A 26741-nucleotide genomic window follows, 5' to 3' on the forward strand; every position below is an offset into this window, starting at 1 on the left:
TCCTAATTGGTCTTAATAAAAATGTGGAGCCAGGTGTCAGGGTAAGTGCTAAAAGAGCAGAGAGAGAGAAAGGAACAAGTCACAGCCACCTCTCACCTCACCAACTCCTCAGCCGAAAGGACTGAGCTCCTGTTTTTTCCCATCTTATTTTCCTTTCTTTGTCCACCCATATCACTTCCTGTTTCAACCTCCCTAGTGCTGGGATAAAGGTGCATGAGCCTCCCAATTACTGGGAGCAAAGCATAAGATCCCAAGTGCTGGGATTAAAGGTGTATGCCCCCATTGCCTGGCCTCTTGTCTGTCTTTGACTTCTGATCTCAAGGCCAGCTTTATTTGTTAAGAGCATACACAAAATATCACCAAAAATTACTCTTAAGATTACATTAATTTATATAGGTCACCAGAGTATCAATTGCGATTTTCATACTTTTTTTTTTGAGCTGAGGATCGAACCCAGGGCCTTGTGCTTGCTAGGCAAGCGCTCTACTACTGAGCTAAATCCCCAACCCAGGATTTTCATACTTTTAAGAGCAGATTGAAAGCGCATCAATCTTAGGCTTGACCATAGTATATAGACCTAAAATCATATGGAAAATGTGTGCTTTTCTAAACTAAGTATCTTGCCACTTCCTCCTGTTTTAAGAGTGTGTGTGGGGGTGGGGGGGATTTAGCTCAGTGGTAGAGCGCTTGCCTAGCAAGCGCAGGCCCTGGGTTCGATCCTCAGCTCCAAAAAAAAAACCAAAAAAGAGTGTCAGTTAGGAAATTGAAAATGACCATTTATGAATTTGACCTCATACTGTATACAGATTTCTGGAAGGGGGTGGTTAGTTGGATTCTGTTAATATTCAGAACTGAAAGTATCAGTTCCTTGATCCCTACTACATGAGTCTTGTAAGCACATGAGTGGTAGCAGAGGAATAACTTTCATGGCTCATGGTGGATGGAAAGCCTAGTCACCGCTGCCATTTTCCCACTATGTTAATAACATGCAACTAAGTTGTTCCCATGGGCTAGTGTAGCTGGGGTCTATGGAATATCTTTTATACTGTGGCTTTGTGCTCTGAGTGTAGGACTAGAGTCTAATGCTTCTAGCGTGCCCATGTTTGATGGCAGTTTGGCACATAAAGGCAAGTACAGATTTTCTACTGGAGCATCATGTTGCCCTCAAAGTTTTGAATTTGGGTTTTTATTTTCTTTTCATTTGTTTTTTGCTTTTTTGAGACAGGGTTTCTCTGTGTGACTGCCCTGACTGTCCTGGAACTCACTCTGTAGACCAGTCTGGCCTCGAATTCACAGAGATCCACCTGCCTCTGCCTCCCGAGTTCTGGGATTAAAGGCGTGCACCACCACTGTCCAGTGATTTGGGGGTTTTGAATTAGGGGTGTTGAGCCTGTGTCCTCTTTGTCTGGGTTGCTTCTCTTAACATACAGCCTTTGACTCTGCCTCTCCTCCAAACCTGGAAGGTCTGAATGCAGCTGGTGAAGGCTTGCTTTCTGTGTATGATGGGCACCAAGAACAGTCCCTTTGATTTTCTGGAATTGGAAGAAAGGTTGGTTGTCAGCAATACCTGATAACAAAACATCGTAGCATGTATCTTGGTTTATTATAGTATTCTAAATCTCAACGAGTCAGACACAACCAGGCCCCTCACACTGCTCACAATGTAACTCAGGTCCACAGAATAGTCAGAGGCCTTGTTTCCTGCCTGTGACTAGTTGCTTCTGGAACAGTCCCTGGGATTGATTATAAAGTAATGCTGAATGATGTTCAATTTGTTAGATTTCTTAGCTGCCTGTGACAAGTCAGAACTTCAGGCCATGGCTAGTTTTATTAGAAGGTTATATTGGGAAATTGAGAAAATTAGGGATTTTTTGGACATTTTATTTTGAGTTATTACCAATTTGAAATTTTGATTTTAAATGTACTCAAAGTTGTAAGAATATGAGATAATAGCTGTTAATTCATGACTTTTCATCCTACATGTACTTCAATGGTGTGGTCACATTCAGGTCACAACAGGCACTATCTCAGACTCCTGGAAAACTTAAAGCTGAACTTTCTGAAGAAGAGTGACGGCTTAGGAGTTGGTTTTTCTTGGCTTCCCTAATGGAGTTATTGACAAAGCTCAAATAAACACATGGATGTTCTTTCAAATACAGAGCCAAGTACTTGACTGGAAGGTGTAGTCAGTTATAACTTCTGGTCTTTGCTGACTTGCAAATTAAATACTTTATACTATACTAGTTAGTATACTTTATATGGCATGACAGACTCAGATAATTATGTGCAAAAACATGAAATAAACATTTTAAAAGGAGTGACTTCTGTCAGCTGTTGGTTTTTAAACAGAAAGAGTTGGCAATTTAGTCTTGATTCCACCTGGCAAAAGTCAAGGAGGAAGTGACAGGCCTGTGTCCTGCCTTGAAAGGAGGTAGACATGGGAGATGGCAGAGCTCTCATCCTTCCCATGCCCAGGTTCCCCCTCTCTGCCTGAGATTCCTGAGTTGTGGCCACAAAGGCTCCAACCCAGAGCAATCTCATTCAGCCAGGGAATGCTGGGCCTTGAAGCCTCACTCGTGTGTCTGCATTGAGCATCTAGGTTTCTGTTTTACAGGACACTAAGGCTTGGGCACATTTTCATTTCTCAACAAAGAATTATATGAATTCTACGTATTTTTTTATGTTTCATAGAATTCAATTCGCCACAATCTCTCTCTGAACCGTTATTTCATCAAAGTGCCACGTTCCCAGGAAGAACCAGGCAAAGGCTCCTTCTGGAGGATAGATCCAGCCTCCGAGAGCAAGCTGGTAGAGCAGGCTTTTAGGAAGAGACGGCCTAGGGGCGTGCCTTGCTTTAGAACCCCCCTGGGACCGCTCTCCTCTAGGTAAGGACACAGGAACCAGAGACCGCACCCACAGTTGGTAATATCACCTTGGTGTGCCGGTGAGCTTCTTTCCAGAAATAAAGGCCTGCGGATGCCCTTACTGGCATTGGGGTGGGAGTTGGGGAAAAGGTTGGTTATGTTTCAGTTTCTTACTGCCACGTGTTCCACCTGTATTGTTAGCTGTTTCCTTGAACTTGATGCACATCTTAAAGTAATTAGACCCTAGTAGGCAAGGTCATGGGACCACATGGTGTTTTTCCTTCCTTTTGGCATGGGAAAAATCCTTTAAATTACCTTCAGTTCTATAAACTCAAGATTTCTCATTTGCCTGATTTTAAAACCAAACACTTTAACTTACTGACATTGTTTTTAATGGAAAAGAAATGAGCTTATGAGAAGCCTTAAGGCCTCACAATCTGCTCACAGCTGAGTCCTGCTGGCTGGCTGCACAGGAACTGCTCAGGGAGGGTACCAGCCTTTTCATGGAACTGAGCGGCCTCTGACATGCATGGGAGAGAAAGTCAGAACACAGAACTACACTCAATTGGCAGGAAACAGAAGGCTCCCCTTTACAAAATGAGATTGAATGGACAAGTCCTCTCTAGAGCATCACTGTGAAAACCCACTGTCTTCTTTTGGTGACCCAGGAGTGCCCCAGCCTCTCCCAACCATGCGGGAGTGTTGTCTGCTCACTCCAGTGGCGCCCAGACCCCTGAGAGCCTGTCGAGGGAGGGCTCCCCGGCCCCCTTGGAGCCTGAGCCTGGCGCCTCACAGCCCAAACTTGCCGTCATCCAGGAGGCGCGGTTTGCCCAAAGTGCACCAGGTGAGACCACAGGAGGAGAGGTGGTGATGGTTAAGCAGTGGGGCCAGACAAAAATGCCTGCATTTGGCATAGAGCAGTAGTAGAATCCTTAGGAAGCTTTGTACCTTGTGCCTGGTTTTTTTATGTGGGATGTTTTGGAAAACCCAGTGGCACTGGGAAGTTTTCCTCTCCTCTCCTCTCCTCTCCTCTCCTCTCCTCTCCCCTCCTCTCCTCTCCCCTCCTCTCCCCTCCTCTCTCTCTCTCCCTTTCCTCTCCTTCCCTCTTCTCCCTTCCCCCCCTCTTTTTTTTTTAATCAGAGTCCAGCTTTGGTAGTGATAGTACCCCAACCAAGAGGCTGAGGCTGTGAGGTTAGGGCCATCTTGGGATAGTAAAACCCTGTTTCTAAAAACAAAATTCAAAAGACTATTTCTCAATTACTTCATTAAAAAAGAAAATAAATAAATCCTCCTCCCACTAAAAGAAGGTACACAAACTAGGCACTGATTGGAATAAAAACATCCATTTAATGAGTAGATGAATATTACCACTTTATTTGTAAAACCATAATATAGAATAAAATGTGTGCCTGGGTAAGGTTGGAAGATGAGCATTTTTACCACTAAGCATGATGGATGGTCCAGAGAAACCCTAGGCTGCCACCTGTCTGCAGCTGCTGATGTCCACTTGCTGAAAGCCAAAGGGAATGGCTCTGAAAGTCTAGGTCTGCTTCTGAGCTTTGTGCTTCTGTCCTACCAGGGTGAGGATGGCTCGTGTCTATAGGGTATATTCTTAAAGGAGTAACCATTGGAAGGTTTTGTGAGAAATCAAAGCAAAATTTGCAGTTTTTTGTTTGTTTGTTTGTTTTTCTTTTTTTTTGAGGGAGGGGGTTTCAAGACAGGGTTTCTCTGTAGTTTTGGTGCCTTTCCTGGATCTCGCTCTGTAGACCAGGCTGGCCTCGAACTCACAGAGATCCGCCTGGCTCTGCCTCATGAGTGCTGGGATTAAAGGCGTGTGCCACCACTGCCCGGCCAGTTTTTAATAATTAGATATGGAAACTAAATGTCCCTGTTAAGATACTACATTTTCAGCAGAAGAGATGACTCTGTGGTTGAGAGCATTCTCTGCTCCTGCAGAGGACCTGGGTTCAGGTTTGGTTTCTAGTATCCACATTGTGGTTCGCAACTATCCATAACTCCAGTTCCAGAGTATTTAGTGCCCTCTTCTAACCTCTGTGGGCACCAGGCACACATATGGTGCACAGACATAAAAACAAGCAAAACACTCAAATGGGTAAACAAAAATAAATCTTGAAAAAATTTAATAAAAATATACTACATATCTCTCATTAGTAATGTTCTGTATTTTAAAGTGTAGTGTTCATGTTAAAAGAGCTTAGTGTGAAAAACTGTAAGACCAACGGCCATACAAGCCTTAACCCTGCTCATGTTTCCTCCCAACAGGGTCACCTCTCTCTAGTCAGCCTGTCTTAATCACTGTCCAACGGCAGCTACCCCCGGCCATTAAGCCTGTCACCTACACTGTTGCAACTCCAGTGACCACATCCACCTCTCAGCCACCTGTTGTGCAGACGGTACATGTTGTCCATCAGATACCAGCAGTGTCAGTCACCAGTGTGGCTGGACTGGCCCCGGCAAACACATACACAGTTGCTGGACAAGCTGTGGTCACTCAGGCTGCGGTGCTGGCTCCTCCTAAGGCAGAACCACAAGAGAATGGCGACCACAGAGAAGTCAAAGGTGAGCAAGGAGATGGCATCTCCTGTTGGCTTTTTATTCCCATGTAAATCCACAGGCTCAGTTGTCGTGGCCTGTTTTAATGTTCCTTAGTTTTTGTGTGATTATTTGTTTCTTCCTTTTCCGGGTAGCAGTGCTGGAAATAGGGTCCACATACATCCTAGATAAACCTCATATCACAAAGCAACACCCCTAACCCACCTACTTGGTTTTAAAGATTGTACTTTTATTTTTTGGGTGTGTGTGTGTGTGTGTGTGTGTGTGTGTGTGTGTGTGTGTGTACGCGCGCGCAAAGCCAGGCACCCTTGGATGGGTGATGGGTCCTCTTGGACCTAGAGTTATTGACCAACATAGGTGCTGGGAATCAAAGCCAGGTCCTCTATGAGAGTAGTCTGTCCTCTTAGCCATCAAGCCATCTCTCCATCCCATTACTTGGTTTTAAACATTTTTACAATACTAGGTGTCAAACCCTGTACATGTCAGGCAAGTGCTCCGTGGCTGAGGTATGTCCCCAGCTTTTTTGAATTGGGGGGGAGGGGCTTTTTTTTTTTTTTTTTTTTTTTAATTTTTAAGACACAGTTTCAAGATGCCCTAACGTGTCTTGAACTTACTTTGTGGGCCAGTACCCAGACTGGCCTTAACTTGCTACCTTCTTGTCTTATCCTTGACAGTAGCTGGGGTAGCAGTCCTGTAATACCCATGTTGGAATTAGCACCATCATGACTTGTTTTTAAACTGTTGAAATCTTGGCTTTGCAACAATATATCATCTCCTTTCCTTTTCTTCTGATTTCAGTGAAAGTAGAGCCTGTCCCTGCAATTAGCCCAGCCACACTAGGCGCTGCTAGCCGAATCATCCAGACATCACAGGGCACCCCTGTTCAGACAGTGACCATAGTACAACAGGCGCCTTTAGGTCAACACCAGCTTCCAATAAAAACTGTAACGCAAAATGGAACTCATGTGGTACCAATGCCTACAGCAGTGCACAGCCAGGTGAACAATGGTAAGAAGCATTTGTTCGTGTCTCTTACTGGCTCTCTAGGAGTTTCAACTGGGAGCAGAGGTTTTTAACTAATGGACAGAAGCATTCCATGTTTGGTTCTGATTTGACTTCGTGTTTTTGTCTGTAGAAATGTTTGAGTTTTGAAGCCATGGGAAGTGCAAGTGATGCTGTGGGAGTTGACCATGGGGGCTCACATTAGAGTAACTACAGCCTCTTTGTCCCTAGAAAGATTTTTATTTTCATTTATTCATTTACTTATTTATATTTTTATATTTTGTGTGTATGGGTGCTTTGCCTATATGTACGTCTGTGTAACACATGCATTCAGTGCCCATGTAGGCCAGAAGAAGGTGTCAGATCCCCCTGGAACTAGAGTTGCAGACAGTTGTTAGCTGCCTTGTGGCTGTTGGGAATTGAACATGGTTTCTCTGTAAGAGTAGTCAGTGTTCTTAACCACTGAGCTATTTTTCCAATCTCTCCCCAGAAATTTTTACAACATCCTAGATATATAGAAACCTAGATATATAGGTATGCAAATAGTATCTCTTTGTCTCTGGGACAAATACCTAACAATTTAATTTAATGTAACAAGGGTTTGTTTGGGCTTAGAGTTTAAGAATATAGTCTTATCATGGAGCTTGAGGCAACTGGTTACATTGTGTCTGCTGTTAGCAAGCAGAAAAAGATGAACTCTAGTGTTCAGTGGGAATATAAACTGGGTGAGTTGTACAAATTTTATTGAATGATTTTTTATTATTATTTTAATTTTATAATTTAAATACATTTTACATATCAGCCGTGGATTCCCCTGTCCTCCCTCCTCCCCCCAATCCACCACCCATTCCCATCTCCTCCAGGGCAAGCACTTCCCTGGGGATTCAGATCAGCCTGATAAATTCAGTCGAGGCAGGTCCAGTCCCCTTCTCCCTTCACCCAGGCTGAGTAAAGTGTCCCAGCATAGGCCCCCAGCTCCAAACAGCCAGCTCATGCACTAAGAACAGGTCCTGGTCCCACTGCCTGGGGGCATTCCAAACAGTTCAAGCTAATTGACTGTCTCACTTATCCAGATGGCTTGATCCAGTTGAGAGCTCCTCAGCTATTGGTTCATAGTTCATGTGTTTCCACTATTTGGCTTTTTCCAATCATGGTCTCAACATCTCTCGTTCATACAATCCTTCCTCTTTCTCGCCAAAATGGCCCTGGCGTGGATCTCTGCATCTGCTTCCATCAGTCATTGGATGAGAGTTCTACCATGACAGTTAGGGTGTTTGGCCATCCGATCACCAGAGTAGGTCAGTTCAGGCTTTCTCTCGACCATTGCCAGTAGTTTATTGTGGAGGTATCTTTGTGGATTTCTGGGGACCTCTCTAGCACTTTGCTTCTTCCTATTTCCATAGGGTCTTCATTTATCATGGTCTCTCTTTCCTTGTTCTCCCTTTGTTCTTGATCCAGCTGGGATCTCCCGCTTCTCTAAGTACTCTTTCCCCCAACCCTTGCCCTCCATTACCCACCTGTCATGTCTAGTTTACTCATGTAGATCTCATCCATTTCTCTGTCGTTGGGCAATCCCTGTGTCTTTCTTAGGGTCCTCTTTACTAAGTAGCCTCCCTGGAGTTGTGAGTAACAGTCTATTCATCCTTTGTTTTACATCAAGTATCCACCTATGAGTGAGTACATACCATGTTTGTCCTTCTGAGTCTGGGTTACCTCACTCAGGATGATTTTTTTCTAGATCCATCCATTTGCCTGCAAACCTCATGAAGTCACTGTTTTTCTCCGCTGAGTAGTACTCCATCATGTATATGTACCATATTTTCTTTCTCCATTCTTCAGTTGAAGGGCATCTAGGTTTCCAGGTTCTGGCTATTACCAACAATGCTTCTATAAACATAGCTGAGCATGTGCCCTTGTAGTATGATTGAGCATTCCTTGGGAATATGCCCAAGAGTGGTATAGATGGGTCTTGGGGGAGATGGATTTCCAATTTTCTAAGAAAGCGCCATATTGATTTCCAAAGTGGCTGTACAAGCTTGCATTCCCACCAACAGTGGAGGAGTGTTCCCCTTGCTCCACATCCTCTCTAACATAAGCTGTTTTCAGTGTTTTTGATCTTAACCATTTTGATGGGTTTAAGGTGGCATCTCAGAGTCATTTTGATTTGCATTTCCCTGATGATTAGGGATGTTGAGCAGTTCCTTAAATGTCTTTCTGGATATCAGCCCACTGTCAGATAATGGGGTTGGTGAAGACCTTTTCCCATTCTGTAGGCTGTTGCTTGGTCTTGTTGACCGTGTCCTTTGCTCTACAAAAGCTTCTCAGTTTCAAGAGGTCCCATTGATTAATTGTTTCTCTCAGTGTCTGTGCTCCTGGTGTTATATTTAGGAAGTGATCTCCAGTGCCAATGCGTTCAAGAGTACTTCCTACTTTCTCCTCTATCAGGTTCAGTGTAACTGGATTTATGTTGAGGTCTTTGATCCACTTGGACTTAAGTTTTGTGCACAGTGACAGATATGGATCTATTTGCAGCCTTCTACATGTTGACATCCAGTTATACCAGTACCATTTGTTGAAGATGCTTTCTTTTTTCCATTGAACATTTTTGGCTTCTTTGTCAAAAATCATGTGTTCATAGGTGTGCGGATTCAGTTTGATTCCATTGGTCCACATGTTGGTTTTTATGCCAGTGCCAAGCTGTTTTTATTACTGTAGCTCTATAGTAGAGCTTGAAGTCAGGGATCGTGATGTCTCCAGAGGTTGTTTTGTTGTACAGGATTCTTTTGGCTATCCTGGGTTTTTTGTTTTTTCCATATGAAGTTGTTCTTTCCAGGTCTGTGAAGAATTGTGTTGGTATTTTGATGGGGATTGCATTGCATCTGTAGATTGCTTTTGGTAAGATTGCCATTTTTACTATGTTAATCCTGCCTATCCATGAGCATGGGAGATCTTTCCATTTTCTGACATCTTCTTCAATTTCTTTTTTTTTCAGGGACTTAAAGTTCTTGTCATACAGGTCCTTAACTTGCTTAGAGTTACTCCAAGGTATTTTATATCATTTATGGCTGTTGTAAAGGGTGATGTTTCTCTGATTTCCTTCTCAGCCTGTTTGTCAGTTGTATATAGGAGGGCTAATGATTTTTTTGAGTTGATCTTGTATCCTGCTACATTGCTAAAGGTGTTTATAAGCTGTATGAGTTCCTTGGTCGAATTTTTGGGGTCACTCATGTATTCTGTCATGTTATCTGCAGATAGCGAAAGCTTGACTTCTTCCTTTCCAATTTATATCCCCTTAATCTCCTTATGTTATCTTATTGCTCTGGCTAGAACTTCAAGTACTATATTGAGTAAGTATGGGGAGAGCGGGCAGCCTTGCCTTGTTCCTGATTTTAGTGGTATTGCTTTGAGTTTCTCTCCATTTAATTTGATGTTGGCTATTGGCTTGCTGTAAATTGCCTTTATTATGTTTAGGTATGTTCCCTGTATTCCTGATCTCTCCAAGACCTTTATCATGAAGGGGTGTTGGATTTTGTCGAATGCCTTTTCAGCGTCAAGTGAGATGATCATGTGGTTTTTCTCTTTCAGTTTGTTTATATGTTGTATTACATTGACGGACTTTTGTATGTTGAACCACCCTTGCATCCCTGGGATGAAGCCTATCATGGTGGATAATTGTTTTGATGTGTTCTTGGAGTCTGTTTGCCAATATTTTATTGAGTATTTTTGCATCAATGTTCATGAGGGAGATCGGTCTGTAGTTCTCTTTCTTTGTTGCATCTTTGTTTGGCTTGGGAATCAGGGTAATTGTAGCCTCATAGAAGGAGTTTGGTAACATTCCTTCTGTTTCTATTGTGTAGAACAATTTAAAGAGTATTGGTATTAACTCTTCTTTGAAGATCTGGTAGAATTCTGTGCTAAAACCATCTGGTCCTGGGCTTTTTTTGGTTGAGAGACTTTTAATGACCATTTCTATTTCCTTAGGGGTTATTGGACTATTTAAATAGTTTATCTGGTCTTGATTTAACTTAGGTATGTGGTACCTATCCAGAAAATTATCCGTTTCTTTTAAATTTTCCAGTTTTGTGGAGTAGAGGTTTTTGAAGTATGACCTGATGATTTTCTGGATTTCCTTAGTGTTAGTTGTTATGTCTCCCTTTTCTTTCTTTCTTCCTTTCCTTCTTTCTTTGCTTCTTTCTTCCTTCCTTCCTTCCTTCCTTCCTTCCTTCCTTCCTTCCTTCCTTTCTTTCTTTCTTTCTTTTTTTTAAGCTGAGACAGGGTTTCTCTGTAGCTTTGGAGCCTTTTCTGGATCTCACTCTGTAGACCAGTCTGGCCTCGAACTCACAGAGATCCGCCTGCTTCTTGCCTCCCGAGCGCTGGGATTAAAGGTGTGCACCACCACTGCCTGGCTCCCCTTTTCATTTCTGATTTTGTTAATTTGGATGCTCTCTCTCTGCCTTTTGGTTAGTTTGGAAAAGGGCTTAGACTTGTTGATTTTCTCAATGAACCAACTCTTCAGTTCATTAATTCTTTGCATTGTTCTCTTTGTTTTTATTTTATTGATTTCAGCTCTCTTATTTCCTGGCTTCTGTTCCTCCTGCTTGACTTTGCTTCTTCTTGTTCTAGAGCTTTCAGGTGTGCTCTTAAGTCACTAGTGTGAGATTTCTCCAACTTATTTATGTGGGGATTTAATGCTATGAATTTCCCTCTTAGCACTGCTTTCATAGTGTCCCGTAAGTTTGGGTATGTGGTATATTCATTTTCATTGATCTCTAGGAAGTCTTTAATTTCTTTCTTTATTTCTTCCTTAACCCACTGGTGATTCAGTTGAGCATTATTCAGTTTCTATGAGATTGTAGGCTTTCTGTAGTTTTTGTTGTTGTTGAAATCTAACTTTAAACCACGGTGGTCTGATAGAACACAGGAGGTTATTCCAGTTGTTTTGTACCTGTTGAGATTGGCTTTGTGGCCAAGTATATGGTCGATTAGAGAAGGTTCCATGGGGTGCTGAGAAGAAGGTATGTTCTTTTTTGTTAGGATAGAATGCTCTGTAGATATCGATTAAGTCCATTTGAGTCATAACATCAGTTAAGTCCTTTATTTCTCTGTTAAGTTTCGATGTGGTAGATATGTCCAGTGGTGGGAGTGGGTTGTTGAAGTCTCCCACTATTAATGTGTGGAGTTTTGTATGTGATTTAAGCTTTAGTAATGTTTCTTTTAAATATGTGGGTGCCCTTGTATTTGTGGCATAAATGTTCAGAATTGAAACTTCATCTTGGTGGATCTTTCCTATGATTAGTATGTAATGCCCTTCTTGATCTCTTTTGATTGATTTTAGTTTGAAGTCTATTTTGCTGGATATTAGGATGGGCTATGCCCGCTTGCTCCTTAAGACCATTTGATTGGAAATGACTTTTCCCAGCCTTTTATTCTTAGGTAGTGTCTATCTTTGAATTTGAGGTGTTTCTTGTATTCAGCAGAAAGATGGGTCATGCTTTCGTATCCAGTCTGTTAGCCTGTGTCATTTTATGGGTGAATTAAGTCCATTGATATTAAGAGATATTAATGACCAGTGATTGTTCATTCCTGTTATTTTTTGGTGGTAGTGTGTGTGTACTTTGGGGTTTAATGCTGTGGTGTTATCTATTGCCTGTGTTTTCATAGGTATATCTGACTTCCTTAAGTTGGTATTTTCCTTCTAGTGCTTTTTGTAGGGCTGGGTTTGTGGATAAGTATTGTTTAAATCTGGCTTTTTCTTGGAATGTCTTGTTCACTCCATCTATGATGATTGAAAGTTTTGCTGGGTATATTAGTCTAGGCTGGCATCTTAGTATCTGCATTACATCTGTCTAGGTCCTTCTGGCTTAGAAATCGGGTGTTATTCTGATGGGTTTGCCTTTATAAGTCACTTGGCCTTTTTCCTTTGCTGCTCTTAATATTCTTTCTTTATTCTGTATGTTTAGTTGTTTATTATTATGTGGCAAGAGGACTTTTTTGGGGGGTATAGTCTGTTTGGTATTCTATAGGCGTCTTGTATCTTCATAGGTATTTCCTTCTTTAAATTGAAAAGTTTTCTTCTATGATCTTGTTGAATATATTTTCTATGCCTTTGAGTTGGTGTTCTTTTCCTTCCTCTATTCCTATTATTTGTAGGTTTGGTCTTTTCATGGTGTCCCAGATTACTTGGACATTTTGTGTTATAATTTTTTTGGGCTTCGGTATTTTCTTTGACTGACAAATCCATTTCCTCTATTGTATCTTCTACACCAGAGATGCTCTCTTCCATCTCTTGTATTCTGTTGGTTATGCGTGCATCTGTGTTTCCTGTTCATTTACTCAAGATTTTTTATTTCCAGCATTCCCTCTGTTTGTGTCTTCTTCATTGTTTCTGTCTCCCTTTTCAGGTCTTGGACTGTTTCCCTCACCTGTTTCATTGCTTTTTCATGGTTTTCTTTAAGGGATTTATTGTTTTCTTCTGCTTTATTTGACTTTTCCGCTAGTTTTTTTTTTTTTTTTTTTAATCTATAAGTTCTTCCCATTTTTTGTTTGATTTTTGATTTTTTTTTTCTTTAAAGGCTTCTAGCATCTTCTTGATGCTATTCTTAAGGTTGCTTTCTGCTTCTTCCACTTTGTGATGTTCAGGTCAGGTCTAGCTTTTGGAGGAGGGCTAGGTTCTGGTGATGCTGTATTGCTCTTTATGTTGTTGTATGTACTTCTGCCTCGATATCTGCCCATGTCCTCCATGGATTTGTTCTTGGTCTTATCAGGGCTCTTGGTCCTGTCAGAGCTGACAGATTTGGCATTTCAGGAAGCCTCTCTTGGTCCAATGAGAGGTAGCAGATTCTGCTTCTCAGAAAGCCATTCTTGATGTAATCGGGGCTGGCAGATTCCCTGTCTCCCGAGTTTACTCTTGGTCCAATGACGGCTCTCTGTCCAATGAGAGCTCTCCCTTTCTCTGGGCCAGATGGGAGCTGGGGGCTGGTCTTTAAAATCTCAGGAAGTGGCGCGGGGGGGGGGGGGGGGGGTCTCAGCGGATGGGTGTAGGGGCAGGGCATGTAGATTGCAGGGTCCGCTGGGGGGTCTTAGAGAAGGGGAACCTTCCCCCGGGAGCCCTGCCCACTGGTGGCAACTGGGGCCGAGTTGGGTGGGTCTTCCCTCGCAACGGCTGGGGCCCAGAGACAGGCCTCCCTGGGTATGACCCCAGTCACTCACCTCTGGTCTGGATGGGAGCCATGGTTGTTGTTGTTGTTGTTGTTGTTGTTGTTGTTGTTGTTTTTTTTTTCGAGACAGGGTTTCTCTGTAGCTTTGGAGGCAGTCCTGGAACCTGAAGACCTTCCTACTGACATGTGGCAGAAGGCAAGGTTGCAGGGTTTTTTTGCTTGTTCATTGGGTTTCTTGAGACAGGTTTTCTCTGTAGCCCTGACTGTCCTGGTACTCTGTAGACCAGGCTGACCTTGAACTCAGAGATCTGCCTGCCTCTGCCTCCCAAACGCTGGGATTAAAGGCGTGCACCACTGCCCAGCCTGGTTATTTAATAATGTATGAAGTCTCTCATAATGTCTCTGATCTGCCGGGAGGAAGTCTTCATGCCAAAGTCCTGCCTTGTGCTGTTGCTGTGGCTGTGACCTGAAGTCACAGCAATGACATTGTATCCTGTGTTGATGTTCCACCTACACTTCCCAGATACATGTATGTGACGGGTATACATCTTTTTCCAGTCAAACCTCTGTGGTCTTACCTGTCTACAAACCCTTGTAGCTCCCAGCTCACAGTCTTGGCTTGGGGGGGGGGGGGGCTCTCCTGCTTAGGCTGGACTCAAGTCTTCTCCCTCTCGGCTCAGGACGTGGGCGGGCAGAACCTGTGGGAGCTGTTTGTAGAAGTACACTGGCTAGCGCTGAGGAAGAAACACCTCTGGCTTGAGGATGCCTAGGCCACGTGCCCAGGCCCTCAGCACTTTTGTCCTACACACTTTAGGGATGATTAGGCAGCTGGCCAGGCTCATCACCAACACATCAGGAAGAGCTGAGATGGGTGGTTGGTGCCTCCTCCATAGCAGCTTGATGACATGACTGACACTTAGAGTTGGATATGCCCTTCCCAGACTTTAACATGTTTCCCCAGTTCTCATGGCAGCATGTACAATGGGGTAGGGATATGATAGAGCTTGTCTAGCATGCATAAGACTCTGGGTTCCATTCCTAGCCTTACAAAAATAATAAAAACCAGCAGGCTTTGTGTAGGACAGGAGCAGGGTCTTCACTTCCTTTACAGCAGTGTTCATGCTGTGATCCTGTTTAACTGGTGCCTGTGGAGCTATAAGGCTCTGCTCTAAAGTGTCTGGCAACTCAAAGAGGCTTTGTCTGGACCTGGGCTGGAGGGCAGGGTCCTTTCTCTCCATAGACAGTGGCTAGTCTGAAGCTAGGCAGCCAGTGTGCTCTTTCTAGATTGTGTAGCTTCCTTCCTGTTCCCTGGTGACTTGGTGACTTACATGTCTCAGGAATGCCACCGCCTGTGACAAGGAGAGCTTAAACTTGAAAGAACAGTGGCAACCTCCCATTGGCACATTGGAGCTATTTAGAGAAACAGCCAGCAGGACTACTGTACACGAGTGTACGCGTGTATGAGAAAAGAGACCTTGCAGGTTATGGTGGCACATGCTGCTAAGATATTCAGGATGCTATGACAGGAGGATCACAACTTGAGGAAAATCGACTTTAAGGAGTCTAGAGGCCAGTTAAGTCAGACCTTCCAGACAGAAAAGAGGATTGCTACAGTGTGAAGGCTGAACGTGGAACAAAGCTCTTCTTTCACTGAGAATCCTCAGTCTTGTTCTTCAGTTAATGTTGCGAGACCCAGGTTGGCGGGTAATGTACTTTGCTCAGTATTTATCTCATGTAAGCAGTTACTTCAGTAGAACTCCTCAAGATCATTCTGATGACACATAGGTACTGTGGCTCACTTAGACAAGTTGGCATTGCCTGACTGCTTGCTGCCTCAGCTGGAAGTTTAGCCTTTAAAACAGTTAGGGCTGGGTTGCTGTTGCACTAGGGCCAGAGGGAGACAGATCTCTATGAGTTCCAGGTCAGCCAAAGCTACTTAGTGAGACTATCAAAAAAGAAAAAAAGGAGGGGAATGGAGGACCTAAGGGTATCTCCTGGATGTGTCCCCCAAAAAGTCATTGATTGCACTTGAGGAGAGAGGGTACACATGAAGGTCAGAGGGCAACTGTGGGGATCAGCTTTCTCCTTCCACCATGTGTGTTCTAAGTCAAGTTCTCAGGCTTGGTGGCAAATTCTGAGTTAACTTGCTAGTATAAGTGTGTCTACTTTATAGACAAATGCTTTAGGTAATGGTTTGAACAGGTGAGATATGGCTGTCTTTGAAACCAGAATAGCCTTACTTCTTCCTTGGTTGGAAGTAGCTTTCTGTCTTCCAGGTGAACACAAGCCACCTCATCTTGACAACACTGAGCTCAAGTAGCTTGTGTGTCTTTAGAAGCAACAAAATTTATCCTGTTGATGGAAATACCCACTAGCCAGGCTTTGACTGCTGCAGCTTTCCTGATTTCCTGTTTAGGATCCTCTGCCTTTGACCCTACAGGGCCATCCCTGGAGATCTATGCAAGGTTCCATAGATTTGGAGTGCCAGGGTGGGCTTTGTGGTCAAGGTTTTATGTAATAGCACGGGGTTCTGACTCACTGTCTCTCTTCAGCAGTGGCGAGTCCTCTCCATATGTTGGCAACCCATGCATCAGCATCAGCATCCCTGCCCACAAAGCGCCAGAATGGTGACCAGGCAGAACAGCCAGAGCTCAAGCGAATTAAAGCAGAAGATGGCGAAAGCATTGTCATTGCCCTGAGTGTGGATGCGCCACCAGCAGCTATGAGAGAAAAGGGGATCCAGAACTAGCTGCTGGGAGACCTTTTCTTCAGACATCAACTTTGTGGTGCCAAAAGGAGAGGCTGCCTCTTCCTGAAGCAGGGAGCGCATCCTCAGTGGGTAAAGGGCCTGCGGTTGGACTTCACACCTCTTAGCACTGAAAACATGAACCCAGGTGGCCTTAAAACTCCTTAATTTAAAGACAAGTTACACTTGAACAGACCCACAACAGCAACCCTGGTTCCAGAGGTGGTGTCTCCTACAGAGCACTCGCTGGCCTGTCATCTGTGGGCTCAGCTTTTACTACAAGCAAGAACTCCAGGTCATGAAGGACTGAGTCTCTTGTGCGGATGCAGCACATGCTGCATGTGGATCTCTCTGACTGTCCTTTAAGGGACAGAGCCACAGCCATCTGCTGCCCTCATAGGACCTGATGGCTGCGGCCGAGAGACAAGACAGTATTTTGTTGACTACATGTGGGATTAGAATACTTGGAAATGTCCTTTCTTTACTAAATAATGGGGTCTTTGACATTTCATACCACTCCATTTCTACTCTGGAAATTTGAGATTCATTTGGGGGACAGAACGTCACTCTGTTTGTTTCTGTGGTTTGTTTTCAGCCCTTGGGATGGTTTGCTCTAGTCTGTCCTGCCTGTGTTTGGGTTGCACTCCCTTAGGATACCTACTTGCCCATTTCCGTTCAGAGCAGTTACCTGATGAATTTGACCTACCCTGTGCCATTGTAGAGGGTGGGTGGACTGAGGCTGCATGGACCCATGAGGCCAGGGGGCATGGGGCAAGGGACCCTGGGAGTATTCTAGCCTTCGGGCTCCACGTACCTGCTCTTGCGGGTTTTGTTGTCTGTTTCTTTATGTTGACTTAGTCTGTGGCGTAATTTCCACTCTAGTAAAACGAGTCTCCTACATATTGTGTATGCTTAAAGCAACAGACCCCTCCCTCCTTCCCTTGGGAAACAGATCCAGGCTTTTTTTACACCTTTGCAGACCGAGGTCATAGATCTCTCCCAGAACCTGGGGAGTCTTAGGGGTCAGCTCTGGCTTCTGGCATCTGACTGGTTATCTGCATGGCACACTCACGACAAGAGCTGTTGGAGAGAATGTTGCCAGTTAACTTGAGGGTCTTGGAAGTAAGACCCAGTGGCCAAGTATCAAGCATCCAGGCCATTTTCTGATTCTAAAGAGGTTTCTCTGGCTTTTCAGAATGAAGTACCACACTAAGTCTGACTTATGTCATATAAGTAAAATTTAAGAGGGAAGGGTGAGGAAAGGTGGGAGGCCAGCATCCTAGCCCACACTCAGGATCACCACTCATCTTTCCAGAGCGTTCTGGACTTAGAGCTGAGCAGCAGGCAGAGGGCGTTAGTCTCATTGTGAGTTTTTTTGTTTTTGTTTTTTTTTTAATATCATCATAACGTTATTTATTTAAATGTAGTTATTTTGGTATTTAATTTTTTTTTTAAGAGAGGGGGGGAACCCTGTATTTTCCTGGTAGAATGAAATGGCTCAGAATGGTATATTTAGGCAATTTAAAACATTATTTACATAAAGACCAAATATAAGAAGTCTGTTCTTAGTCTGCTTCACCCACAGTATGGAGCTGTCACAATGTTACTGCAGATGATGCGTGTTGACGTTAATGGAGTTAACAAGCTGGATTTATATAACTTAGCCGCTTAAACAATAAAGGTGAGACATCATGTGAGTGACCATGTGAGTGAGAACATGTGTGTTCCCACAGCAGTCTGCCTTTGGGCTGCAGCCTGGGGGACTGGAGCCCCTCCAAGCGGCAGTCTGCCTCCTCTACCATTTTGCAGGTAACCTTGGAATGTGTATTTCTTAAAGGTTTGCAGTTTGCAAAGTACTTTGGGTTGTATTGTGCCCAGCATGTGGGTCCAGACAATGGGCCTCAGTTAATGTAGTGCTCTAGCAGGAGGCCACCCTAGTGAGGTGGGCTCCGGCACCACCAACTGAACATACTGTGTCTGGAGACATCTGTGTGTAGCATGCTTGACCAGGACTTGGGTAGATGTTCCCTATGTGAGTGAAGTCTGCAGACTCGTTACCTCTGAGCTCCAAACAGACCTTAGGAGTCTGCAGGGGTTTCTTTGAGGGGATCATAGAAAAATTGTGAAGATGGAAGGAGGGTTTTTTTTCTTTAAGGCCACATTCTCAGTCTCAAGTGAGTGAAGTGTTGCTATGCAGCCACAGGCACGCACTCATCTTTAACCCTTGCTGCTGTATCGGCCTTGCTGCTGCTTTGGAATATAGGAATGTAAAGCTGTCAAGGAGAGGGCAGAAGCTAAGCTGTAGATTCACAAAGTACTGAACCCAGGTTTTCTTCCCAGTTTTGAAGGCACTGCTTTAGTTTATGTTCATCTGAGTTCCCAGATGCCCCTCCACACACCAGGGCTGGGCTCATGTGCTTTACCCCCCAACAGATGTCTGATGTGGGGACATAAGACTCTGATACCACAAGTAGCTTGCCGCAATTCCCAGGTCCACCTCAGTGTTGAATGCTTAAGGAATCTCTCTTTGACCTTTACCAAACTTCTGAGCTCCCTCAGGGACTAGATAACTTCAGTAGCTTTGGCTTGAACCACACAGAACACAAAGGGAAACTTAACCTGTGTCCTGGGTACAGTGCATTCCGGAATGTGTGTGGCATACTTTGTATAAATGGATTCTTCACACCGCAGAACGTGTTCACAGACAGCAGCAGGTCTCCATAAATACCCCACCTCACTTCCTTGTCCTCTGCTGCGGGGTGGGGGTGGGGGGTGGGGGGTAGGGTGGTCACAGAGTAGCTGAAGTAGTTCAGAAGGGGTTGGGCAGTATCAGGACTTGGGTTTTCTACGCTACGTGACACAAGGAGAGAAGTGACAATCGTGAAGTCCAGACATCTGCTGTTACTAGAGTAAGCAGAGTGGTGGTGATCTGTGTGCAAAGATTTGGAATTTTTAAAAAGTACCAAGTTCCTGAAATTCAATAAAATATTTTTATTAATTTTAATTGAATACAGAGTATCATTGTCTTTTGATAAGCAGATACATCTATCTTCTTAGCCTGTGCTGGGGATACTTTACCAGGAACACAGATGGGCAGCAGCTCAGGCTTCATTGGGGTGAGAGCACAGGGCATGATAGCTACAGGTGTACAGGCAGCTGGGTGGCATCCATTGTTGGAGTTTTGTTATGTTAGAGTTTAAGTTGTGGTTATTGGTGTGTGTGCCCCCCCCCATGCTTGCCCTTTGACCTAAGGATCAAGATCACTGAAAACAACAAGAGATAGTGAAACAAAATGTTTACCAAAAAGGTATACAGGTGCTGAGATTCCCAGGTGGTAACACTGATTTCCCAGCTGCTGTCCCAAGGCTGAATATATGAAAAGTATAGGTTAGGGGTGCATGATCAAATCCAGGAGAACTTACAGGCGACACAGTGGCCTAACCTACACTTGAGGCAGCCCGAACTTGGGCAATGAGTGTAAGTACTAGAAACCCTTACATGTGGACAGCATCCTAAGAAAGTGCTCCCATACAGGTGACAGTAGAAGCCCATAGAGCTGGCAAGTAGTGGCATTGGGGACACTGAGGACTTAGAAGGACCTTGGCAAGGAATTGGGAGGATTGGTTGGTAAAATGTTTGCCTTGCATGTACAAGTCTGAATTCGATTCCCAGAACTTCTTACATAGATGTGATAATCCTGTAATCCTAGCCCTCAGAAGGTAAAGGCAGGAGAATCAGAAATCCAAGGTCATCCTTGACTCCATAGCAAGTTTGAAGCCAGTCTGGGCTACATGAGACCTGCTCAAAGGGGTAAAGGGTACACCGGCTGGTGGGCCCAATAATCTTTCCCATTGCCCAATTCTTTGCATTCTGGCTCCAAGCTGAGCCAGTTGTAGGGTATAGGGAAGCCAAAATCTGAACCTTTTAACTAACAGCAGAAAGAGGGTGCCTGGGAGACAGAATTTGGGGATACTAGCATGCAGAGGGAGTTAGAAATTCCCTGTAATACTGCACCCCACATTCATCTGCAGCCATCGTGGCAAAACTGACCTGCAGGATCTGTGAATTGTCCAAACAGTGCATGCAGTGTATTGCCTGAACAGCGCTCAGAACAGGCTGGAGAAGTCCTCACACACACAAAGATGGGTGTGGCTACACAAGGTATGTGGACATGAAGTCAGCACTGTAACTCGAATTCTAATTGGTCTTAATAATAAAAACCTGGAGTCAGATACCAGGGTGAAAGTTGAAAAATCAGAAACAGCACAGCCAGCCACTGAGAAATGAATTCTCAGACCAAAAGGCCCAAGCTCCTGTCTCCACCCCACCTTATCACTTCCTTTCTGTCCTTCTGGCCCTATACGTTCGACCCATCTTGTGTGTTATTTTACATAAGATAAAGTTCCAGTCCCTAAAAGATGAACATTTACATCCTGAAGAGGCCAATTTGGATGCCAAGATTCTGGTGCAGTTGTTAGGTCCACACCTGTGTCTACAAGACCTTCAAAGATGACATCATTTACTTGTATTTTTAATTTTGGTCTTTGTTCATTTATAGAAGTTTACCAAAATAGTCACTTTATGGTTTCTCCTGAATTTTTTGTTCTCTCTTCTATAGCTGTGCTATCATCCAAAGCAGTATGGTTTCTTACAATAGGCATTAGGTTCTTTAATTGCTCTGGGAAGGAGTTTCCTCCACAATGACAGGAAACAACTGAACTGAATTTGACATTGGGACCTGTGAGAGGCCCCTCAAGGCTTGACTGTCCCTTGATCTACATTCATTAGTCCAGTGTCTGCCTTTGCCAAGCCTTCTGCATAATCCAGAAGGGAGGGGCGTTCTGTTGGGATTATTCTTAGGAAAATACATTATTTCTTCGAACGCCCTGCTTACAGTCTCTTTTTAGGTGACCTTGTTTACCACAATTGAAACACTTGATATTTCAGTTTTTCTTCAAACCTCTGGAAATCACCTCTCCTATTCAAGCATCATCATGGTTATAAGATTCAATATTGATTATATCTTGGATCCATTCCTCCTAGGGTGCTGCTCTTGCCTTTAACAACCTAATTACCCTTTTGCATTGTGCATTAGCATTTTTGAAAGCCAGAGATTAAATTATTATCTGTCTAGCTTCTGAATTTGGTATCATTGTATTTATAGCTGAAGTCAATCTTTGTAAGAAATCGGTGAAGGTTTCTTTTGGGCCCTGTATCACTTTAGTAAATGACTCAGTTTTTGTTCCTACTTAATTCTGTCCCAAGCATTCAAGGTTGCTGCATGGCATAAAGCCAAAGTGTGGTCATCATATAGAGATTGCCTTTCTACAGTATAGTAATAATCACCCTCTCAGCCAGGCAGTGATGGTGCACGCCTTTAATCCCAGCACTCGGGAGGCAGAGCCAGGTGGATCTCTGTGAGTTTGAGGCCAGCCTAGTCGGTCTACAGAGCAAGATCCAGGGCAGGTACCAAAGCTACACAAAGAAACCCTGTCTTGAAAAGCCAAAAAAAAAAAAAAAAAAAAATTCTTAAGAAAAAATCTCCTCTCTAAGAAGCTGGCCTTGGGATATTTCCATACCTCTAGCCCTACTTTGGTGTTCTGTGGTCTTAGCCTCATCTTTCTATCAGGTCCTTCATTGTAATTGAGGACCAGCCTCCAAGACTACTGTAACTAAATCTCTCCAGTCTTGAGGGATAATTCCATTACAAGTTGACCACAAATTTAATACCTGCTTCACAAAAGGTGAATGCGTGCCATATGAGACTATCACTTCCTTGAATCTCCTCAAATCTAACATTTGTACAGGAGTCCATTCAGCTCTTACACAGGCTTGGGGGTATCTATCATTTCACAGTCCTGGTAAAGTTACTGGATAAATTAAGGTTGGTTGTTTGAAAACCTTAGGCTGTTCCTCTCTAACCTTATGATGCAACACTGAGATTGGTTCTCCCTTAAATTCCTGTAGAGGTCTGTCTCTATGATCTGTTTTAACTTGTATCTTAGCACTCATATGTAGATGTAACAGTCTTACAAAATAAGAAACACAGAGCCACATGCAGAGTTAAAAGCCAAGAGGTCAGAGCAGTAGCTAAGAGCTGATACTAAAAAAGCTTTCTTACCCTTTGCTGCTGCTGTCGTCCTTCGTCCTTCCCCTCAGAGAGAGACCTACTTCCTGTATATCTGTCTTTTTATTGACTTTCTGTTCTGCCTTCTCATTGGTTGTAAACCCAACCGCATGACCTCCTCGTCACTGCCTGTGTTTGCTAAGTAAGCAAATGGCCAAAGAAAGCTCAACCTAAAGAGAAGAGCTATCAACTCCAATCACCCAAATGTAAGTAAAAAGAGATAACCATTAGAGAATAATTAGCCATGCTTCCTAAAATAGAGCAAATGCTCTTGAAATAAATCAAGTATAGAACTTGGACATGATAAATGATTCAGTTGATAAAGCATTTAGAAATGAAAATAAGCTTCAGGAACATATATGCCCCTGAGTTTCCAGCAAAAGAAGATGGGGTTAGCTTTAAAAAACAAAAACAAAACAAAGAAACAAAAAAACAAGCCAGGCCATGGTGGCCCACACCTTTAGTCCCACCACTTGGGAGGAAGAGGCAGGCAGGTCTCTGTGAGTTCAAGGCCAGCCTGGCCTACAGAGCAAGTTCCAGGACAGCCAGGGTAGTTACACAGAGAAACCCTGGCTCAAAAAACCAAAACCAAACAAAAGGAATTGGATGTGCTAATGTCCATGGGTGGAGACTATACTCAACTTAGTGCCATGGGAGACCAAAGTTATCTTAGGTCATGGATAGGGACTTGCACAGTCATTGTGGTCAATGGAGAGAAACTGTGGTCATCTTAGGTCCATGGAGGGACACTAAGTGAAACTGGAGAATTTAAAGGGTTAAAGTCCACTGTACTGATCAGAAATAGAACAAGCAAAACAAAACGCCCCTGGAAAATAAAAACAGAAAGAACAAGCTAACCAGTGGAGCAGCTTACAAGGGCTGAGGAGTCTTTGTGTTTTCATTTAACTGGTTATAACAGGTAAGCTGAGAATTTCTCTCATTTAAAAAATATGTGATCCTTTTAATTTGCCTCTATTAAAATATTCAAAACAAAACTTAATTAGAACACTTACTAAGTTATGAAGGAAGCAGAGCTTTGAAGTGGTAAAACTCGTACCAAAAAGATAGCTTTTTATACTGTACTTTCTAACCACTAATAACACCTAGTAAAAATAGTTGAAAAGTCCACAAGTAAATTTTGATTTTTTTCCCCCTTAAATAATTCAGAAGAATGTAGGAAATAAAAGTAGGGAGGGAAACAAACACTGTATGTAGTAGAAACATCAATAGTTAATATACGTAGTCTTAAACACCAGCTAAAGACATTTACCAGGCTGGTGACACAGCTTACTGACACAATACTTTCCTATACATGCAAAGACCCAGGTTAAAGACCCAGGTTCAATCCCCAGCACCACAAAAACTAAACTTTTTTTTTTTTTTTTTGGCTTTTCGAGACAAGGTTTCTGTGTGTAGTTTTGTGCCTTAACTTTAACTCACTTGGTAGCCCAGACTGTCCTCGAACTCACAGAGATCTGCCTGGCTCTGCCTCTTGAGTGCTGGGTTTAAAGGCGTGTGCCACCACCGGCCAGTTTTAAACATTTTTGATCTGGGATATAGTTCAGTGGCAGAGTGCTTGGCTGGAATGAAAGAGGCCTTGGATTGAATTCCCAGCACAAAATGTCAAAATGCAGAGGACATGGTAGTACATAGTTGGTTGCTATTTTAAGTGGCATATACTCATAATCCTAGTACAGGAAGCTAGTACATTTGAAGCCAGCTGAGCTATAGAGCTCAAATAAATAAACTCTGCTACCGAGATGGCTTAGCAAGTAAAGGGGATTACTGCCAAACTACAGGAATTCAATTCCCAAGACCATATGGTGGAAAGGGGAGAGTCATTGCCTGCAAGTTGACCTGTAACCTCCTCACATGTGCCAAACACTGTCTTGATTTTTAAAAAATGCCTATCCTGCCTCTGGTGGTTTAAATGAGAATGGCCCCCACTGGCATACACATTTGGATGCTTGGTCTCCAGTTGGTGGAACTGCTTGGCAAAGATTAGGTCTATCACTGGGTTCTAAGGATTGAACTTCAGTCATCATGTTTAGCAGCAAGTGCCTTTACTTACTGAAACATCCTACTAGCCCTTTGTTGGTTGTTTTTTATTTTTGTTTGTCTGTTATTGAGTCATCCACTACCCTCATCCTGCCCCCTGCCTCTTGCTTATGGATGTGAGCACTCAGCTACTGCTCCAGTACAAGGACTGAGGCTGGATTCCCAGCAACTATGTGGGCGACTCACAATTGCTTATAACTCCAGCTTCCTAGGATTCAGTGTCCATTTCTGGTTTCATGGGCTCTGAGCTGACTTGCCACACCCACACCATGCACATAATTTTGTTTTGTTTTTTGAGACAGGGTCTGTGTAGCCCTGGTTGCCCTGAAGCTCTCTATGTAGACCAGGTTAGCCTCAAAGTCACAAAGCTCCACTTACCTCTGCCTCCTCAGTGCTGAGAGTAAACGTATTCATGCACATGACTTCAAATAAAATCTTTATCTTGACTTCAAAATTTAGATATAAGGATATGTTGCTTTGGAAAAGTCTTTGCTTTTGTTTCCACAAAAAGCCAGAGACTATGGATTTGTTCCAGATTAAGATACATCAGGTTTGACCAGCCAAGACCTCCTGAATGGTCTCCAGTGAGACCATGGCCCAGATGATCCAACATCCAAAGCAGTTTCAAGGCAACTGGCTCAAACAATATACCCTCACGGACTACTCCATAATCCTAAAATTTTCTTTGTGTCCCCATAAGATACAGTGCCCCCCTCCAACAGGAAGTAGTAAGAGAAACTACGCCCAAATTCCCAAATATATCAAGCTGGCTTTGGAGATGGAATTGGCTCACTCCTTCTCTAAACCCAGACATATTGCTAAAAGAAAAGGTTAAGAGATTCTTGTGTCCCAAATCAAAAAAGCCCTCTGGTGTGGGACAGAGAAAAACCAATATTTTTTCTTTAAAGCAGGTTGATTATAAATGCAATCTCTTTCTAAAGAAGAAAAGGGGATATGATATAGATATGATAGGATGAAAGGGTAGATTAATGAACCTACTTTTAAAGAGCAACAACTTGTTTGAAATAGTTTTTTTTTCCTTTTTTTTTCTTCGAGACAGGGTTTCTCTGTGTAGCTTTGCGCCTTTTTCCTGGAACTAACTTGGTAGCCCAGGCTGGCCTCAAACGCACAGAGATCTGCCTGCCTCTGCCTCCCGAGTGCTGGGATTAAAGGCATGCGCCACCACTGCCCAGCTTTTTGTTTTTGTTTTTTTTTAAATGTTTTACATTGGTATACATTTTAGTTTATTGATACAAGTTTAAACTTAATTTTGTTATACTGTATATATTTCTACTCTCGTTTAAGGTATTATGTTTATGTAACTCATTTAGATTGTAATGGATAATTAAGAAATACAGATCAATTAGTCTTCTGTGATAGTCAAACTTATAGTCATGTTAAGTTTTCTAGGTATACATAGATTTCAGAGAGACAGGTAATCTTCAAACACTTCAAAGATCTACAGAATATGGCATTTAAAATATTTTTAAAATTTAGACTTTCTGGACAGTGAGACATGTCTGCTCCTGGCAACACCTATGTACTTCAGAGAGGAGGATGGGCATTGAAGACACTTCATATGGAGTTTATCTTCACTTTGGCAAAAATAGCCATTTGGGCAAGAAACTGTTCTTGCCTGGACTGCTTGGTCAACTGGACATGCAGGACCCATAGAAAGGTGACTGCTGAACTTTGCTTGACAAAATGGTCTTTTAGGTTCCTGCTTCGCAGAGGAAACTGCCAGACATTCTACAGGACACAGAGAGAAATGACTGAGAGACTCTAGCCCTGTGGGCTGAAGACAAATGCCCCAACTTTACAAAGGAACATTGGATGACTATCCAGGTTGCCAGCTGTCTCTGTCTATTGTCACAAGACTCCCGGGAGTTGCTTGCATCCTCCTCCTGTTTCTCAGGTAATATTATATCCTTCTGCGGTCTTTGATGTAGTTGAAGACTAGATAGGTATAATTTTCCTTAGTTATGATAAAAGATAAGTTAGATATAAAACCTTTAGACTCATAAATATAGGATAGATAGAATATTTTGTTTAATTTTGCCAAAGATAAGTTAGATATAAAACCTTTAGACTCATAAATATAGGATAGATAGAATATTTTGTTTAATTTTGCCAAAACAAATAGACTAGATATTATAACTGTAACTCTTGCTTGATAATTGCTTTGTTAAATGTAATTTTTCTATGTAAAAGTT

The 26741-nt window shown here is 43.0% G+C and overlaps 1 protein-coding gene across 2 annotated transcripts in view; it reads left to right on the plus strand.

Moving 5' to 3' along the window:
- Foxk2 (forkhead box K2) overlaps window positions 1-17759 on the plus strand; it is a 52127-nt gene extending 34368 nt beyond the window's left edge. Inside the window, exons 5-9 of one of the 2 annotated variants that reach the window (XM_036195949.1) lie at window positions 2692-2885; window positions 3533-3708; window positions 5148-5444; window positions 6237-6446; window positions 16150-17759. In XM_036195949.1, the coding sequence (XP_036051842.1) occupies window positions 2692-2885; window positions 3533-3708; window positions 5148-5444; window positions 6237-6446; window positions 16150-16346 (1074 nt within the window). In that variant the 3' untranslated portion in view covers window positions 16347-17759. The remainder of the gene's footprint in view (window positions 1-2691; window positions 2886-3532; window positions 3709-5147; window positions 5445-6236; window positions 6447-16149) is intronic. The other variant, XM_036195950.1, reaches the window with a different exon arrangement.
- Window positions 17760-26741: the final 8982 nt, after the last annotated feature.

This window comes from Onychomys torridus, chromosome 8 (assembly GCF_903995425.1).
Source record: "Onychomys torridus chromosome 8, mOncTor1.1, whole genome shotgun sequence".
Lineage (NCBI taxonomy): Eukaryota > Metazoa > Chordata > Mammalia > Rodentia > Cricetidae > Onychomys > Onychomys torridus.